This window comes from Mustela putorius, unplaced genomic scaffold (genome assembly GCF_011764305.1).
Source record: "Mustela putorius furo isolate JIRA1106 unplaced genomic scaffold, ASM1176430v1.1 tig00003867_pilon_pilon_pilon, whole genome shotgun sequence".
Lineage (NCBI taxonomy): Eukaryota > Metazoa > Chordata > Mammalia > Carnivora > Mustelidae > Mustela > Mustela putorius.
The window spans coordinates 17418329-17436261 of NW_025422019.1; the positions used below are offsets into that span (position 1 = coordinate 17418329).

General features: G+C 36.6%; 1 protein-coding gene across 12 annotated transcripts in view; it reads left to right on the forward strand.

Annotated features, from left to right (window-relative positions):
• R3HDM1 (R3H domain containing 1) overlaps positions 1 to 17933 on the forward strand; it is a 198074-nt gene that overhangs the window by 163613 nt on the left and 16528 nt on the right. For all 12 annotated transcript variants that reach the window (XM_004774254.3, XM_004774256.3, XM_004774257.3 and 9 more), the window contains 2 exons: positions 15369 to 15472; positions 17402 to 17574. In XM_004774254.3, the coding sequence (XP_004774311.2) occupies positions 15369 to 15472; positions 17402 to 17574 (277 nt within the window). The remainder of the gene's footprint in view (positions 1 to 15368; positions 15473 to 17401; positions 17575 to 17933) is intronic.

The window sequence follows — 17933 nt, forward strand, 5'->3', positions numbered from 1 at the left end:
TATTTATTTGACAGAAATCACAAGTAGATGGAGAGGCAGGCAGAGAGAGAGAGAGAGGAGAAAGCAGGCTCCCCACTGAGCAGAGAGCCCGATGTGGGACTCGATCCCAGGACCCTGAGATCATGACCTGAGCCGAAGGCAGCAGCTTAACCCACTGAGCCACTCAGGCGCCCTAGAGTGCACAACTCTTAATCTCAGGGTTGTAAATTTAAGCGCCATGTTGGGCATGAAGCCTACTTTAAAAAAAAAAAACAAAAAAACTGTAATGAAACTTGCTTCATTGCCACACATGGTAAGTGAGACATTGGGACCAGTGGGTTTCAAAGGGTCTGTTCTATGTTAACTGCTTTAGTCTTTTTTTTTTTTCCTTTTAAGATTTTATTTATTTGTCAGAGGGATAGAGAGAGCACAAGCAGGGGGAACAACAGGCAGAGGGAGAAACAGGGTCCCTGCTGAGGAAGGACCCTGATACAGGACTTGATCCCAGAATCCTGGGATCCTGACCTGAGCTAAAAAGACAGATGCTTAATCATCTGAGTCACCCAGGCGCCCCTGCTTTAGTCTTTTTAATTCAGAAGAATTAAATATGTGATACCCAGACTACTGCAGTCCCCAAGTGGATTATGTTGATTAATTACATCTTCAGGGAACATGGCTATGGGTACTAGGTAATGTTATAAGTTCATGAAGCTTTCAGACATCAGGTAGTTTAAAAAGGCAGAAAACCAAATGACTTCTAGCACATCTTGCCAACTGTTCATAATTTTTTAAAGATATCATCCTTAGTAGCTACTCAAAACTGTAGCAGTTATGGAGTTTGCTTTTCAAATGAATTAATTACTGCTTGAGAAGAATACACTCAGTCCTTGTCTCCCATCCAAAAAAATAATAATTTGAAATAACAGACATATTTACAAAACCATACAGAATAAGTGATGGCAATAATGTTTTTAAAATCTATTTATTTATTTGATAGAGAGAGAGAGATCACAAGTAGGCAGAGAGGAGCAAACAGGCTCCCTGCTGAGCAGAGAGCCTGACACAGGACTCGATCCCAGGACCCTGAGATCATGACCTGAGCCAAAGGCAGAGGCTTAACCTACTGAGCCACCCAGGCACTCCATCATTTTTGTTTTGAATTTCCTATACTGCTTTCCTTTTTTTTTTTTTTTTAAGATTTTATTTATTTATTTGACAGAGGGAGAGAGATCACAAGTAGGCAGAGCAGCACGCAGAGAGAGGGGGTAAGCAGGCTTCCTGCTGAGCAGAGAGCCCGATGTGGGGCTCGATCCCTGCACCCTGAGATCATGACCTGCATTGAAGGCAGAGGCTTAACCCACTGAGCCACCCAGGCGCCCCATCCTATACTGCTTTCTTAAGTCATCAGCCTTTTGGTGGGCAACTTCATGTGATAGAACTCCTTTGTGAATACCTTTTATATATATACCATTTTTGCCCATTCTCCCATTTCCTTATTTGTTTGCACAGTATTATTGAGATAAAAATCACATACTATACAGTTTACCTCCTCAAAGTGTAGTTTTTAGTATATTCACTGATGTGCAACTGTCACCACAGTAAATTTTAGAATATTTTCATCTCTTCAAAAAGAAACCCTCTGGTGGGGGAAAATAAAAGCAAGTGTCCGTCAGCAGATTAATGGATAAAAAAAAATGCGAGGTGCACATACTATGGAATATTATTCAGTCTTAAAAGGAAGGAAATTCAGACATGCTACATCATGGATGAATCTTAAAGACTTTATGGTATATGAAATAAGCCAGTTACAAAAATACAAGTATTTTTTTTTTTAAGATTTTTATTTTATTTATTTGACAGAGAGAGCGCACAAGTAGGCAGAGAGGCAGACAGAGAGAGAGAGAGAGAGAGAGAGGAAAGCAGGCTCTCTGCTCAGCAGAGAGCCCGATGCGGGACTCGATCCCAGGACCCTGAGATCATGACCTGAGCCGAAGGCAGCGGCTTAACCCACTGAGCCACCCAGGCGCCCCACAAAAATACAAGTATTATGTGATTCCACTTATATGAGGTTCCTAGTAGTCATATTCATAGATACAAAGTAGAGTGGTGGTTGCCCTGGGCTGGGGAAAGAAGGAGTGGCGAACTGGTATTTACTGGGTCCAGTTTCAGTTTGGCAAGATGAAAAAGAGTTCTGGAGATGGGTGGTGGTAATGATTGTACAAGAATGTGAATATACTTAATGGCACTGACCTATATACTTAAAAATGGTAAATTGAAAGTTATGTGTGTTTCACCACAATTAAATGTTTTAATGTGAATATACTGATGAAAATAAAAAGGAAAAAAACTGTACTCTTTAGCTTTCACCATCTGATACTATCATCACCATCATTTCCCAATCACTAATCTTTCTCCATAGATTTCCATTATAGACGTTTCATATGAATGGAATCATAGGTAGTCCTTTATGATAAGCTACTTTCACACAGCATAATGTTTTCAAGGTTCTTCTATGTTATCAGAATAAGTAGTTCACTACTTTTATATATTCCATTGTATGGATCTACCACATTGTGCTTAACCGTTTGTTAACTGAAGGACATTTGGGTTGGTTCCACACCAGCTGCTATAAACATTAGTTTGTAAGTTTTTGTGTGGGCGTATGTTTTCATATCTCTTGGGTATATACCTAGGAATGGAATCACTGAATCTCATGGTGACTCTGTTTAATCATTTGAGGAACTGCCAGACTTTTCCAAAGCAGCCATACCATTTTAAATTCCCTTAAGTAATGCATGAGTGATTTAATTTCTCCACATCCTTGCCAATACTTGTTAATTATAGGACTTGTTTATGATAGCCATTCTAGTAATGTCTCATTGTGCTTTTGATATTGATTCCCCTGATGACTAAGATATTGAATATCTCTTCATGTGCTCATTAGCCATTTGTATATCTTCCTTGGGAAATGTCTGTTCAGTTCCTTTGCCCAATATGATTGGGTTATGTGTCTTTTTATTATTGAATTGTTTAAGTTCTCCCTGTATTCTGATAAAAGTCCCTTAGCAGATATATTACTTACAAATATTTTCTCCCATTTTGTGGGTTGTCTTTTCACTATATTGATGTAGTCCTTTCAAGTACAAAGTATTTAACTTTGATGAAGTTACCTATTTTTCTACTGTTGCTTATTCTTTTGGTGTCATATCAAATAATTACCAACTCTAAGATCACAGATTCATAGTATATATTTCTAAAAATTTTATAGTTTTAGCTCTGACATTTAAATCTTTGATCCATTTTTAGTTAACTTTTTTATATGGTATGGGACTAGATCTAACTACAGTCTTTTGCACATGGCTGTCTAGTTGCCCCAGCACCATTTGTTGAAAAGACTGTTCTCCCATTGAATGGGAACACCCCTTAACAAAAGTCAGATGATTGGAGTGCCTGGGTGGCTCAGTAAGTCACACATCTGCCTTTGGTTCAGGTCATGATCCTGGGTTCCTGGGAGCTAGCCCAACGCTGGACTTTGTGTTCAGCAGGAAGTCTTCTTGTCCTTCTCTCTTGACACCTACCCCCCCACTTTGCTGTCTTGCACGAATGCTCTCTCTCTTAAATAAATAAACGCTTAAAAAAAAAAAAGTCAGATGTTGATAGATGTCTGAGTTTATTTATACTCTTCTCTTGCTCAATATGTCTGTCCTGTGCCAGGGCCACACTATATTGATGAAGTTTGAAAGTGGGATACGTGGGATGCCTGGGTGGCTCAGTTGGTTGGGCAGCTGCCTTCGGCTCAGGTCATGATCCCGGCGTCCTGGGATCAAGTCCCACATCGGGCTCCTTGCTCCACGGGGAGCCTGCTTCTCCCTCTGACTCTGCCTGCCACTCTCTGCCTGTGCTCACTCTCGCTCGCTCTCTCTCTCTGACAAAATAAATAAAATATTAAAAAAAAAAAAAAAAGAAAAAGAAAAAGTAAAAGAAAAAGAAAAAGAAAGAAAGTGGGATACGTGAGTCCTCCCAACTTTGGTTTTTATCAAGATTGTTTTGGCTATCATGTGTCTTTTGCAATTTTATATGAATTTTATAATCAGATTGTCAATTTTCACAAAGAAGTCAGCTGGGATTCTGATGGGGATTGCATTGAATCTGTAGATTAATTTGGAATATTGGAATCTTAACTATGTGAAGTCTTCCATTCTGTGAAGATGGGATGTTTTCCAGTTATTTAGATCTTTTATTTCACCAGTGTTCCTGAGTTTTCAGAGTTAATTTTGTGTTTCTTTTCTTAAATTTATACCTAAAGTACTTCATTTTTTAATGATACTATAATGGAATTGCTTTAATTTTATTTTGATAAGTCATTGGAAATGTATAGAAATACAATTTATTTTTAGGATTTTTTAGGTTTTTCCATATATAAAATCATGTCATCTGGGAACATAATAGTTTTGCTTCTTTTTCAATCTGGATGCCTTTTATTTTCTTGCCTAATTTCTCTGTCTAGAAGTTCAGTACAGTGTTGAGTACAGTAATGAAAGCAGACGTCTTTGTTTATGATTTTAGCAGGAGAGCACACATTCTTTCACCTTAACTATGATATTGGCTATGGATTTTTTATAGAAACTCTAAGTCATATTGAGAAAATTGTATTCTGTTCCTAGTTTGTTGAATATTTGTTATGGAAGAGTATTAAATTTTGTCAAATATATTTTCAGCACCTATTGAGATGATCATGTGATTTTTGTATTTTAGTCTATTGATAGGATATATTACATTAATAGATTTTCAGATACTAAATGGCCCTGGCATTCCTGGGATAAATCCTACTCTGTCTTGTATATAATTATTTTCATGTGTTGCTGGGTTGACATGCTAGTTTAAGTTTACTAAGAATTTTTTCATCTATATTCACAGGAAATGTTGGTCTGTTGTTTTATTGTGATACTTTTATTTGATTTTAGTCTTGGGGTAATACTAGCCTCATAGAAGGAGTTGGGAAATGTTCTCCTATTTTTAGAAGATTTTATGAGGAAGTATTAATTCTTTAAATGTTCAATAGAATTCACTGTTGAAGGCTTCTGTGTGAGAGCTTTTGTGTTTATCAGTTGGTTTTTGATTACTACTTCAGTCTCTTGGTTTGTTTTAGGTCTATTCAGATTATATCTCCTTGATTCCGTTTTGGTAGTTATATATTTCTAGGAATTTGATCTAATCTATTGGTGTACAGTTTTTCATAGTGTTCCTTTATTATGCTTTTTATTTCTATATAGTCAGTAGAAATCTCCCCTCTTTGTTTCTGATTCTAATAGTTTGAGTTTTCTTTTTTTTCCCTTGGTCAGTGTTACAAAAAGTTTGTCAGTTTTGTTGGTCTTTTCAATGAACCATATTTGGGATTTGGGGTTTTTTTCCTATTTTTCTTTTCTGCATTTTATTTCCATTGCAATCTTTATTATTTACTTTCTTTCACTTGCTTTAGGTTTGGTTTGCTCTTCCCCTTTCCCCTCATGTCTTAAGATGAAAATGTAGGTTATTGCTTTGAGATCATTCTTCTTCCTTCAAATAGGCATTCACAGCCATGGGTTTCCCTCTGTCTTCAATGTCATACATCTCAAAGTATTTTCTAGTTACCCTTTTGATTTCTTCTTTGATCCATTGGTTATGTAGGGTTGTGTTGTTTAATTTTTACTTATTTATGTCCCCAGTCTTTTCCTATTGATTTCTAACCTCATTCTATTGTGGTTGGAGAACATACTTTGTATTTTTTCTCTCTTTTTTAATTTATTGAGGTTTGTTTTGTTGCCTAGCATATGGTGTGTCCTGCAGAATGTGCCATGTGCACTTAAAATTATTGTGTATTCTGTTGTCCTTAGATAGAGGGTTCTGTAGATGTCTTCTAAGTCTGGTTGGTTTAGTGTTGTCCAAGTCTTTATTTCTTTATTAATTTTCTGTGTTACTATTTTATCCATTACTGAAAGTGGACCGTTGCATTCCTCACCTGTTACTATGGATTGTCTATTTCTTCCTTCATTTCTGTCAATGTTTGCTTCATATATTTTGGTGCTCTTTATTAGGGGCTGATATGTTTATAACTGTTCCATTTATGACTTATACTTTTTCATTACGAAATGCTTTATCTCTCAATCTGTCTTTTGTTTTAAAGTCTATCTTGGGGTGCCTGAGTGGCTCAGTGAGTTAAAGCCTCTGCCTTCAGCTCAGGTCATGATTCCAGGGTTCTGGGATCAAGCCCCACATTGGGCTCTCTGCTCAGTGGGGAGCCTGCTTCCTCCTCTCTCTGCCTGCTTGTGATCTCTCTCTGTCAAATACATAAATAAAATCTTTAAAAAAAATTTTTTTTAAAAAGTCTATCTTATCTGAGCCTGGGTGGCTCAGATGGTTGGGCATCTGCCTTCAGCTCAGTTCATGATATCAGGTTCCTGGGATCAAGCCCCATGTCAGCCTCCCTGCTCAGCCGGGAGTCTGCTTCTCTCTTCCAACTCCTGCTCTCTCTCTTTCACTCACTCTCTCAAATAAATAATCTTTTAAAAAGATGATAAAGTCTATCTTATCTGATATTAATATATAATCACTTAAGCTTTCTCATGGTCATTGTTTGTGTGATACATCTTTTTCCATCCTTTTATTCCCGTGTGTCTCCTAGAGTATATAATCATTTTTTTCTTATGACAGTCTCTGTATTTTGACCAAACTGCTTAATCCATTTATATTTAATGTTATTGATGTAGTTAGCTCATGTCTACCATTTTGCTTTCTCTCTCTCATGCGTTTGTTTCTTCATTTCTACTTTTTCTGCTTTCATTTGCATTAAATGAATATTTTATAATGTAACATTTTCTTTACTGTTTCTTTTTTTTACTTTTTTTGAATATTTTTTAGTGATTTTTCTAGGATTTACCATATACATCTTAACATATCCACATCAACTTCTTATTTATACTAGTTTAATTGTAGTGTCATACAGAAAAAAGTACCCATTATAATTATCACCTTAACATCTATAGGCATTTCTTTATCCCACTATAGCTTTGCTCCACCTATTTCCATTGTGCTATTATTGACAAATATATTACATTTCTATATGCTGCGGGTCCAACATTACATTATATACATATTCTTTTCTACAGTTTCTTTATAAATCAATTAGAAGAAAGGAAGTAGGGGTGCCTGGGTGGCTCAATGGGTTAAAGCCTCTGCCTTCACCTTAGGTCATGATCCCAGGGTCCTGGGATTGAGCCCTGGGATCTCTCTCTGCCTGCCTCTGCCTACTTGTGATCTCTGTCTGTCAGATAAATAAATAAAATCTTTTTAAAAGTAAATAAATTATAAAATTTTTTTAAAAAGAAGAAAGGAAGTAAAATATGCATTTCTACTATCTTGTACAATCACATAATTTCCTATATTGGTTGTGTCCATCCTTGTAGGCTGCCATAACAAAATACCATAGACTACTTGGCTTAAAAACAAAAACATATTTTTTCACTGTTCTCGAGACTAGAAGTCCAAGATTGAATAAAGTATCAATAGGGTTGGTGTCTGACAAGGACTCTCCCCTTGGGCTGTCAGCAGCTACCTTCTTGCTCTGTGCTCACATAACCTTTCCTCGGTATGTACAAGCAGAGAGAGTGAAAAATTCACTAATGTCTCTTGAAAGAGTACTAAGTCCATTGGACCAGGGCCACATGACCTCATCTAACTCTAATTACTTCTCAAAGGCCCCACCTCCCAATACCATCACATTAGAATTAGGGCTTCAACATATGAATGTAGGAAAAGCAAACATTCAGTCCATGATCCCAATACTACTTATCATTTTACGTATATTCTAATTAGTATTTACTGTAAGGTAAATATTTTTATTTACTTGGGAAAGTTTATTTTACCTTTCATTTTTGAAAGAATAGCTTTGCTGGATATAGGAATCTTGGTTGACAGTTTTTTCTCTTTGACCACTCTGAATGTGTTATCCTACTGTCTCCTTACCTTCCGGGATCCCATCTGCTGTAAAGTCAGCTATTAATCTTAGTAGGATTCCATTCTAAGTTACCAGTAATTTATTTTCCTTGCTATTTGTCTTTGATTTTCAGCATTTTTATTATGGTGTCTCTTCAGATTTTTGCATTTATCCTGTTTAGATTTCATTGAGGTTCCTGATGAGTAAGTCATTGTTTTATAATAAATTTTGGATGTTTTCAGCTATTATTTCTTGGAATTTTTTTTTCTCTTTCTCTTCTCTCTGATGATCCCATTATACATGTGTTGGTATACTTAATGATGTCCCACATTTCTTTGAGGCTCCTTTTTCTCTGTGTTCTTTCTTCTCTTGGTTCTTCAGCTTGCATGATCTATCTGTCTCCAAGTTCACTTGTTCTTTCTCTTGCCAGTTCATATCTATTGTTGAGCCCATCTAATGAATTTTTTATTTTATCTGTTTTTCAATGCCATAATTTCCATTTGGTTCTTTTTTATAATATCTGTGTCTTTATTAGTATTCTCTGTTTTTTAATGTGATATTGTCACCATTTTTTCTTCCTTAAACATGGTTTCCTTGGTTCTGTGAGCTTCTTTTCTAATGATTACTTGATGGTCTTTTTCTGATGAATGTGAAAAATCTGTTTTTTTTCACAGAAACTGTCTGTTCCCTGCTTTTATCTAATGTATAAGTCATACTTTGCTATTTTTTGCATGTCCCATGTTTTTTTTCAGTTACACATTTTAGATTATATATTGTAACAGCTTTGGGTGCCTGATGTTGTTTACATTTTTCATCTTTTCTTTTTCTTTTTTAATCTAAAGTAGGCTCCACGCCCAGCATAGACCCCAACACAGGACTTGAGCTCACAATCCTAAGATCATGAGTCGGACATTTAACCAACTGAGCCACCTTGGCACCCCTGTTGTTTACTTTATTTGTTTAGTGACTTACTGGATTTGGATCATTTTAGTGAAGTCTCCTTAAACTTCCTCCCCATTTCCCCACCTCCAAAGTTCTACCTCTGATGTTCCTCAAGGAAGGAAAGCTTTGGGTATTCTCATAGTCGTTCTAGGATGACAGTTGTTTTAGTAGGACTCTGTTCCTCTCTCACTTAGAACACCCTGCTGTTGAGGTGCCTGTGTGGCTCAGTGGGTTAGAGCCTCTGTCTTCAGCTCAGGTCATGATCCCACAGTTCTGGGATCAAGCCCCGCATCGGGCTCTCTGCTCAGCAGGGAGCCTGCTTGCCCCTCTCTCTCTGTCTGCCTCTCTGCCTACTTGTGATCTGTCAAATAAATAAATAAAATCTTTAAAAAAAAAAAACAAAACACCCAACTATTAAACTCTACTACCTGTTAGCTGGTTGCTCTATTGTTTTTAGAAATGCCCTGGTGCATAAATTGCTCTACAAAGTAATCCTTTCAAAATCTGGCTCCTTTGAAGGTCAAGTTTCTGGGGTCAGTGTTTGATTTTTATTCTGACCTCAAGAAGACTCCTTCCAACTGTTTTTTTCACCTGATGCCTTCCTGCAAACTAGCAGGCCTACAGTTTAGCCTGACTCTCCCAGTTGTCTTTACACAACCTCTGCTGTTCTTGACCACACATGTAGACTTGAACTTTTTCCCTTTCTGTTGCAACTGAAGATAGTTCTCTTGGGAGGAAATTAGGTCCTATCTGTTTTATGAGGTTTGCTGCTCAGAAGAATCTCCGAGTGAGAGCTCTGGAGATGGAGATATGGACATTGTAGGCTTCTCTAAAAATCACACCCTATCTCCCCTATGAGCTGAATATTTGGTGGAGAGTGAGGGGTCCTCACATTACCTCTTCTGGCATGGAATCCTCACTTAAGGAGCTGGGACAAGAGTGATCAGGCCAGGGTCCAGAACTTGCTCAGCATGTCACACCTGAAGTAGACCCTCAGTTCCACAAATGGAGGTTGAGGGAATAGGAGTTTCCACCTCTCGACCTCACTCACTTTGGACTTAGCTTCAGCACAGGTACTTGAGGGCAGGATGAGAAAGGTGACATACCATTCCTCCTTGGAAGAAAGCCCTCCATCTGGGTGCAGCAAGGAGAGAAAGCTCCATATTTTGGAGGCTGCAGCTCTCTGGAGTAGTCTATCCCTCACTAAACTGGGGGATCAAGGGGGAGCAGTCTTGGTTCAAATACCAGACTAACCTTTCCTGCCTGATTTTTTATAGATGTTCTTAAGATGTTTCTTATATACTGGTCAGCCTTAGAACCATTTCCAGAGGCTTTAAGCGGTTGCTTTTTTATAGTTTCACCAGTTCCTCTAGGGAGCAGTTTAACAGAAATGTTGTCATGCTAGAAGTCAGTTTCTAATAGGTGAAATATTGATTTAAACAATATGAAACGATACTATTCTGGCATCTCATCTTTTGAAATTATATTTAAAAGATTTGATGAAACTATTGGAGGAACAGGATTGTGTTCCTTAGCTTACTCATTGGTGTATAAGAATTATCCTCCATGTCAATGGCAATATTATGGTGTCACTCTAAGAGCAGACCTAATAAGTAGCTAAATTACTGCCAGAAAGAGCAGCTTAAGATCAACTATAATAAAGCTAAAACTATTGTTTGGCTGATGCTTTCTACCACTTCACTGAGTTACTAAAGTGGTGTATCCAACAGGTCCAATAATGCCTCTGCTTAATGATATCAAGTTCATCCTAATGGGTTGGTCAGAATATGGTCCTTCTCAAAATCATTCTCCCAACAGTAACAGAGATATATTTATGGTTGATTGTGTTTGATTATAGCTACCCTTACAGTGCTCAAGCCGAAGACATCTTTTATATGAAATATTATAGTGGACTTTTGGCTCTCATACCTGTAACTGAAGTATTCAAAGTTCATTTGTAAGGAAAATATTAGCTCTTATTGCAGAGGCTTTTGCAGCCTGTTTATTTAATGGGAAATAATCTTATCGTAGGGCCAGTTTTCCACCCCAGTCCCTCAGTTTCCTAGTAAAATGTGAACTGTCTCTCCTATAAGAAGACTGGATTCTTCTGTAATTAACTACATGCTTTAAATTCATCAAAGAATGTGGTTACGATATGTCTGTAATACAGTACCTACCAGAGGCTTAAATGCTTGCTTCTCTTACCATCCTGGCAGAGTTTTATCCTCTGGATTCACCATTTTATTTTAGCTGCCAAGAAACACACATTCAGTGTTCAGTGAAAGCAACAATGCTGTCTCCGGTGGCCTTGTCCCATCTTTGTTTTATTTGTCTTTTAAGTATTTTCTATTCTCTACTTTTAAGTCTATTGAGTTTTTAGAAATATGAGGAAAGACTTGGCCGAATAATTCAAAATACAGGTATAGGGAATAGGTAAGCTGTAAATGAGTATCTGTATAAATGTGAACATTTAACCAGAAAGCTAAGGAAAGTTGGCCTTTTGCATTTAAGGGAAAACCTGAAATATTGTACAGTAAAATTTTTACCTGATATTATTTTTATTAATTGAGCGTATAGTTTGACCAAATTCTAATTAGTTGAGAGTTTTATTTATGTTGTCCTAAATAGATATCATCACCACAAAAATAGATAGGCTAGAAATCACCTTGACTTGCAGAAAGGTTATAAGGTAGAAAACTCGTATTTTCTTCTAGAGACAGCAAGCTCAGCTGTGCATTGACCCTCAGATGAATTGAAGGTTTATGTTGCATAGAATCAGTGTAACTGTCTCCAGATGACCTTGCTCTGACATCTGCTGAGGAGTTCTGAAGGAGATTCAGATCATTCACTGGAATTAAATCCCCAAAGCAAGATTTAAAAGTCAAACTTACCAGGCAGTTTTCATTGGATGTTTTTAGTGTTTATTTTTTTATACTTATAAAATGAATGCATGCTTTTTTGGAAAATAACAAACAGTATAAATTGTCAAGAATCAGCTGTATTCCTACAACCCTAAGTTAACTGTTGTTGTCACATTCATATTTTTCTCTTTTTTCTTTTCATACAGTTTCATATAGCTTTTTCTTTTCATATAGGTTGAGCACCTGGGTGGCTCAGTCCATTGAGCGTCGACAGTTATTTTGGCTCAGGTCATTAACTTGGGGTCATGGGATCGAGCCCCATGTTGGGCTCTGCGCTCAGCAAAAAGTCTGCTTATCCTCCCTCCCCAACTGTTCATCCTCCTGCTCACACTCTCCCTCTCTCTCTCCCTCTCTCTCAAATAAGTAAATTTGCAAATAAATAAATCTCAAATAAATAAATAAATAATTTTTTTTTTTTAAAGAAACGAGGAAGAAGGAGAACATGCAGGTCTTTTTCACCTTTTTCACTTAATTGAACCATTTAGTAAGCAATCTGAATTTCTTTCTTGACGTAAAGTCCTTAGAGGGAATTAATAAGTTAAAAAATAGGTCTGTTTTTAAGGTTCTTCATGTATTTTGACAAAATCTTCCTTTGACTTACAATCTTTTTAGGTACTGACTTGTTCTCATGCTTCATAATAGAAACATATCTCATTTTAATTCAGTTATTTCATCATTAATGAAGATGTACATTTTTGCATTTGACTTTTTGTATTTTGAATTATTTGGCCAGGTCTTTCCTCATAGTTTAGTAAGGTAAGGATTAATGGCGCATTAATTGATGAGAGAACTGAAGTTCAAAGACATACTGCAATAAGTGGACTTTGAACTCAAACCCATGCTGCCTCCTGACACCAAAATCCATGGTGCTTTCCACTGTATCAAGTATTAAATGTCAAAGCCATTAAAATAGATAGCAATGTAACATCACTTTGAATTTGCAAGAGTACCCAGATAGTATATCTTAATAAGAATTAATTTCCACTCATAGTGTATCAAATAGATTACCATGATCTAATCAAAGAGGCATTGGGAGTACTACCTAAAAAGACTGTTTTAAGCATTCATAAATGGTTATAGGACATTTTTTAACATTCTTCAGACTTTGGTAGACTTCAGTGGTTTTCTGATTTTAAAAATACATAATATGTTTATCATTTCTTCCATCATGGGTTTGATTCCAGAATACAGTAAGAATGCAAAAAACAAATGGCTAGAGAAAAGAGGAATTTTTACCTATGAATTATCATAGAACATTGTAGGAATAAGATGAACGTTACAGAAAACCCAGAAGAAGAAACCTTTTGGATATTTACGTCATTTATCCATTCTGCTGATCCTGGAGAGGCAGTTTTGCAGCAATTTAACTGGGCTGTACTATAGAATGGGAAGGGACAGCTCCTAAAAAATAGAGCAAAACAACTAGTGTAAACGTCAAGGCCAGTTTTTGTTGCAATTGAAAGTTGATATTATTAGTTTTAATTTACATTCATGGTTTTTAGGAAGCTTGGGACCAAATGGATTAATGGAATTGATGTTTTATTTTCCTGTTCAGTGGAAGTGTATGAACTTCTTTAAGAACTAGGCCTGGTGTTTTGCTTTAAAAAGTCCCCTTTCTGCTTATAACGTCTCCCAAAGGAAAACTTTTTGAAACTACTACAAAACGGTTTTTCCTTTTTGATGTATTATAAATATCTGCATTTTTAAAGTGAGAGTGGTATTTAAAAAGCTGACCCTTTTGCATTTCTTTTTTTTTTTTCTAACCTATTCTAGTTCTGCCTTTGTAAAAGACAAATTTGATGGTAATTGAAAGTAGGGCATTTAAGAAATTTAAGAGAGCTACTTATTGCCCGATCCATATCCCTTAAAGTGTCTTCATGTCTTTTGAAGGAGATCACTTGGTCTTGGAACTCAGTTTTGTAATTCATTTACTTAAGGGGTAATCTGAGACTAGCAAGCCAGTTTATACTAACTATATAAAACTAAAACCCACTAAAGTGGTGAAGTAGAATGTCAATTTGTAGTTTAGTAGTATGGGATATCTCACTCATCTCAGTAACCTGAATATTCTTATTCCTATTCTGGGTGGCTTCCTGTCATTCATGAGCCTCAGAACTTGGATAAGCCATTAGAAGGTGCTTAGTGACCAAGATCAGGGTGAGGGGTACTGCATGGCTCAAGGGGGCATGTATCCCAATTAGAACCTAAAAATCCTTCTACCTTCTAGAGAAACTTTCTCTTCTCCTAGTAGCAGCATGTTTACAAACCATGTCTTGAGCTGTGTTATTTCCACTGCTTAGCTGAGACTCATAATGCATCCCAATCGTAATTTACATCAGGAAGTACTATTTTTACGTTTTGTCTTGTAGTCCAGAATCCCCTTTTGTGGCATACTCTCTTTATATCCCTTTTTTTTCTTTTATTGAACCACAATGAGTTACTGCCACAAAGAAGCCATAAAACTTAATGAATTTTTAGTAATTGGAGAATTATCAGCCTGATTTAAAGAAACATTTCTAACTTTTTATTACAGAAATTCTTCAATGTACATAAACATAAAGTGCACTGAACCACCATGTACCCGTAACTTCTACTGATATTAACTAATGACCCATCTGTTTTCCTCTAAAGCTCTACCTCATCCTCTTCCCATATGATTTTTAAATAAATTCAGATATTGTGGCATTTCATTCATGAGTATTTCTGTATAGAAATCCCTAAAAAAAATTTTTTAACCCATAAAACTGTAACACTTTCACATGTTAAAAATTGTAGTAGTTAACTTATTAGTTATATCAAATATCTAGTTGGCATTTTTATTTCCAGCTGCCCTACAAATATTGCTAATGTTTTTACACATTTGTCTTTTTAAGTGTCCTGTAGTCTGGATTTTTTTTTAAGATTTTATTGATCTGTTTATTTACTTTTTTGTCAAAGAGAGAGAGACACACACACAGGAGCGGGAGGAGCAGTAGGCAGAGGGAGAAGTAGGCTCCCTGTTTAGCAAGGAGCCCCATGTGGGATTCAGTCCCAGGACCCTGGGATCATGACCTGAGCCAAAGTCAGACGCTTAACAACTGAGCCACCTAAGCACCCCTAAAATCTTTTTTTAAAAAGGTGGTTAAACATTATCCTCTGAGTCTCATTGTTGTCAAACTGCATATTCTCTTTTCTAAAATATAGCTAAGTGAGATCCAAATAAATTACTTTTCCATTTTATAAAGTTATTTTTCTTCTTTTCTGAATAATTATTTGAATAATTAAAAAGTCATATTTAGAGTAATTTGTAAAGGACTAAGAGCAATGAAATTAGGAGTGGTGTTTCCTGATTTAAAAAGAATCAGTATTATTGTCATAAACATAAGGAGATTTTTATCCAAAAAGTAATTGTTTATAACTCACAGAGAATAGTGGTAAATTTTATTTTTACTCCTAACCACTTTGAAAAATAATTTCATTTAAATAAATTTGTAGGATTGTTCATTCAGGGTCTTTACAGTCATCTCCATCTCACTGTGCTGTTTTTGTGTTTGTCTCATTTTTTTCGCCTCTAGCTCATCAGTAGGTTACTTGCCACATCCAGGATCAGAACAAGTACAGTTTCCTCGAACTACTTCACCATGCAATTCCCAGCAGCTTCAAAGCCACCAGTGTGCAGGTATGAATATAACTGGAAAATAGGTAATGGTTTGTCCATTTGAGAAATTAAGTTCCTTAGGCATGTCTAGAACACGATTTTCAGCTTCTTATATGCTGAGATATACCCAAGGTATTTAGGGTGCCTTGCAAATTCAGAGCTAACAGTTCCCATCCGCTCCTTCCTTTTCAACTGCTGTAACTCCCACACTGCTATCCTGTTTCTCTTCTCAGATTCTCCTTCTTTCCCCACCTCATAAGCATTGATGTTCTCCGGGATCATCTCCTTATTTTTCATGCTCTTCCTAGCAGATGCATCTACCTTCTACGCTTCAACAACTGTTTTTTGCCAGCGCCTCTCAAATCTTCTTTTGGCTGAGAAGAGGCCGAATAGCCAACTGCCATCTGGGCATCCCTACCTGGTATTGTCAGAGGCACTTTAGATTTAATACTCCTCCCTCTACCTGCATCCCTCACCTCACCCTCTCTCTAGGGACCAAAAAGTTTGCAGAGTCCTAATCACCTCTCTTCAGGTCTCTTCTTTCACATTCGTGCTGCCACCATTCCTTCAGATCTCATGCCTGCCTTCTTTCCCCACTGCCACCATTCTTGGTCACTCTTTTCACATCTTATTTGCAGCAGTCTCCTGAGTATTATGCTCATTCCACGTGTCCCCCACACCCAGCTTTCCTCCTTCCCAACACACACACACATACATACTGTTCAAGAGATACTTTCCTGAAACAAAAGTCTCTTTAATGTCATTTCTCTGAGTCTAGAGTGCATGGATTCTCCATGTAAACTCCCTAGCAAGTAAGACTCCTAATTATGCTTACATGTTCATGTCGAACAGAACTGTGTTTTTGACAAAGTACCATGCTTTTTCATGCTGAAGATACTTTTGTACCTCTTCCTCTGCCTGGAATGCCCATCCACTGTTATTTGCCAAAATCCTGCTCATCTCTAAGGTCTGACTCAAAAATCACCTATTCTACACTGGCTTCCCTAGTACTTAAACTAGAGTTGGTTGCTTCTTTTTTTTTTGGTTTTCATGCTATCTTAAATAATCCTTTATCATGATACCTTATTTTATTATAATGATTTATTGACGTATGTAAATCTCTGAGAAACAAAGAAACAGTAAATGATTATGAAATAAATGACTAATAGTGTACATTCAACATGGGCTTCTATAATTGAGGTGTCCCTAAGCAGTCAGCCCTCTGTGGTTTACCTAGCCAATCAGGCTGGATCTCTTTCTAGGGAACTGGAAACTACCATTTTGGTTACCGCGGTACAAACTATGGCCCTCAAGGCATAAAAATCCTACCTTACCTTAAGCTGAGGGGGTGGGTGGCAGACAGCATACATGCCTAATACTAGTGGTGCTGTAGACTATTACACGAGAGAAATAAGTCAGATATAATAGTCTACTTACCTCTGCCATACAATTAACAAGTGTTTGTGCATGCATATGATCATAACAACTTTTTAAAGTTAGCCAAGGAGGTCTTTGCTGCCTTTTTCAGATGAGAACATGTAATAAAAGAGGTTAAATGATTTTCCCAGAGTTACAAGACATTTCAGAGTACTAAAATTGTGCTTTCTGATTCCCACATCCCAAACTTTTTCTTCTTTGTGGATTTAATACCAATTTTTAAATTAATTTATTTTTTAAACTAATTGCTTTTATAGATAACTATGGACCTGTTTTTAGAATAAGATGTTTAGGCCTACAGAGTCCCATTTTAATGCCTTTTTAAACACACACTTGTAGCATAAAGCTCTAGGGCTTAAATCTGGCTCGCATATATGATAGTAAAGTTTTGTTCAGAAGTGTAAAATTAATTGCCATTTTCTTAGTATTTAAAGATCTACCAGTTAGTTAGATCTGATACTGATATCCTAATATATAGGATACTGATACCGTTGTCCTAATTCTGCTTTCCAGCTGTGCCACCTCCGCCCCCCGGTGGAGGGATGGTGATGATGCAGCTCAATGTACCAAACAATCCACAATCTCGCGCCCACTCACCCCCACAGTGGAAACAAAACAAGTATTACTGTGATCACCAGAGAGGGCAGAAGTGTGTGGAATTTAGCAACGTAGACAATATTGTTCAGGTAAGATGCTTCTTTTGTTTAATACAATTTTAACACTTTCAGCATTTTAGTCACATATGATGGATCTTAGTAAAGAAGTTTGAACATTCTCTGTATCCACACTATTTCTTTCAGTATGTAAATATTATCTTTCAACTTTTTCATATTCAAAATATTTTTAATATAAAAAAATCAGAAGATATACTAGATCTATAATGTGATAAAGAAAATTAAGTAGTTTTCCTACATTTCCCATATGAACTATTAGTGCAACCAGAAAGTTGATGCAAGAACACACTTTATTGTAGAAGAAATATAGTCAATAAATATAAAAGTAATGGTGGAATTTTAAAATTACCATTTTGGAATCTCAATAAAAT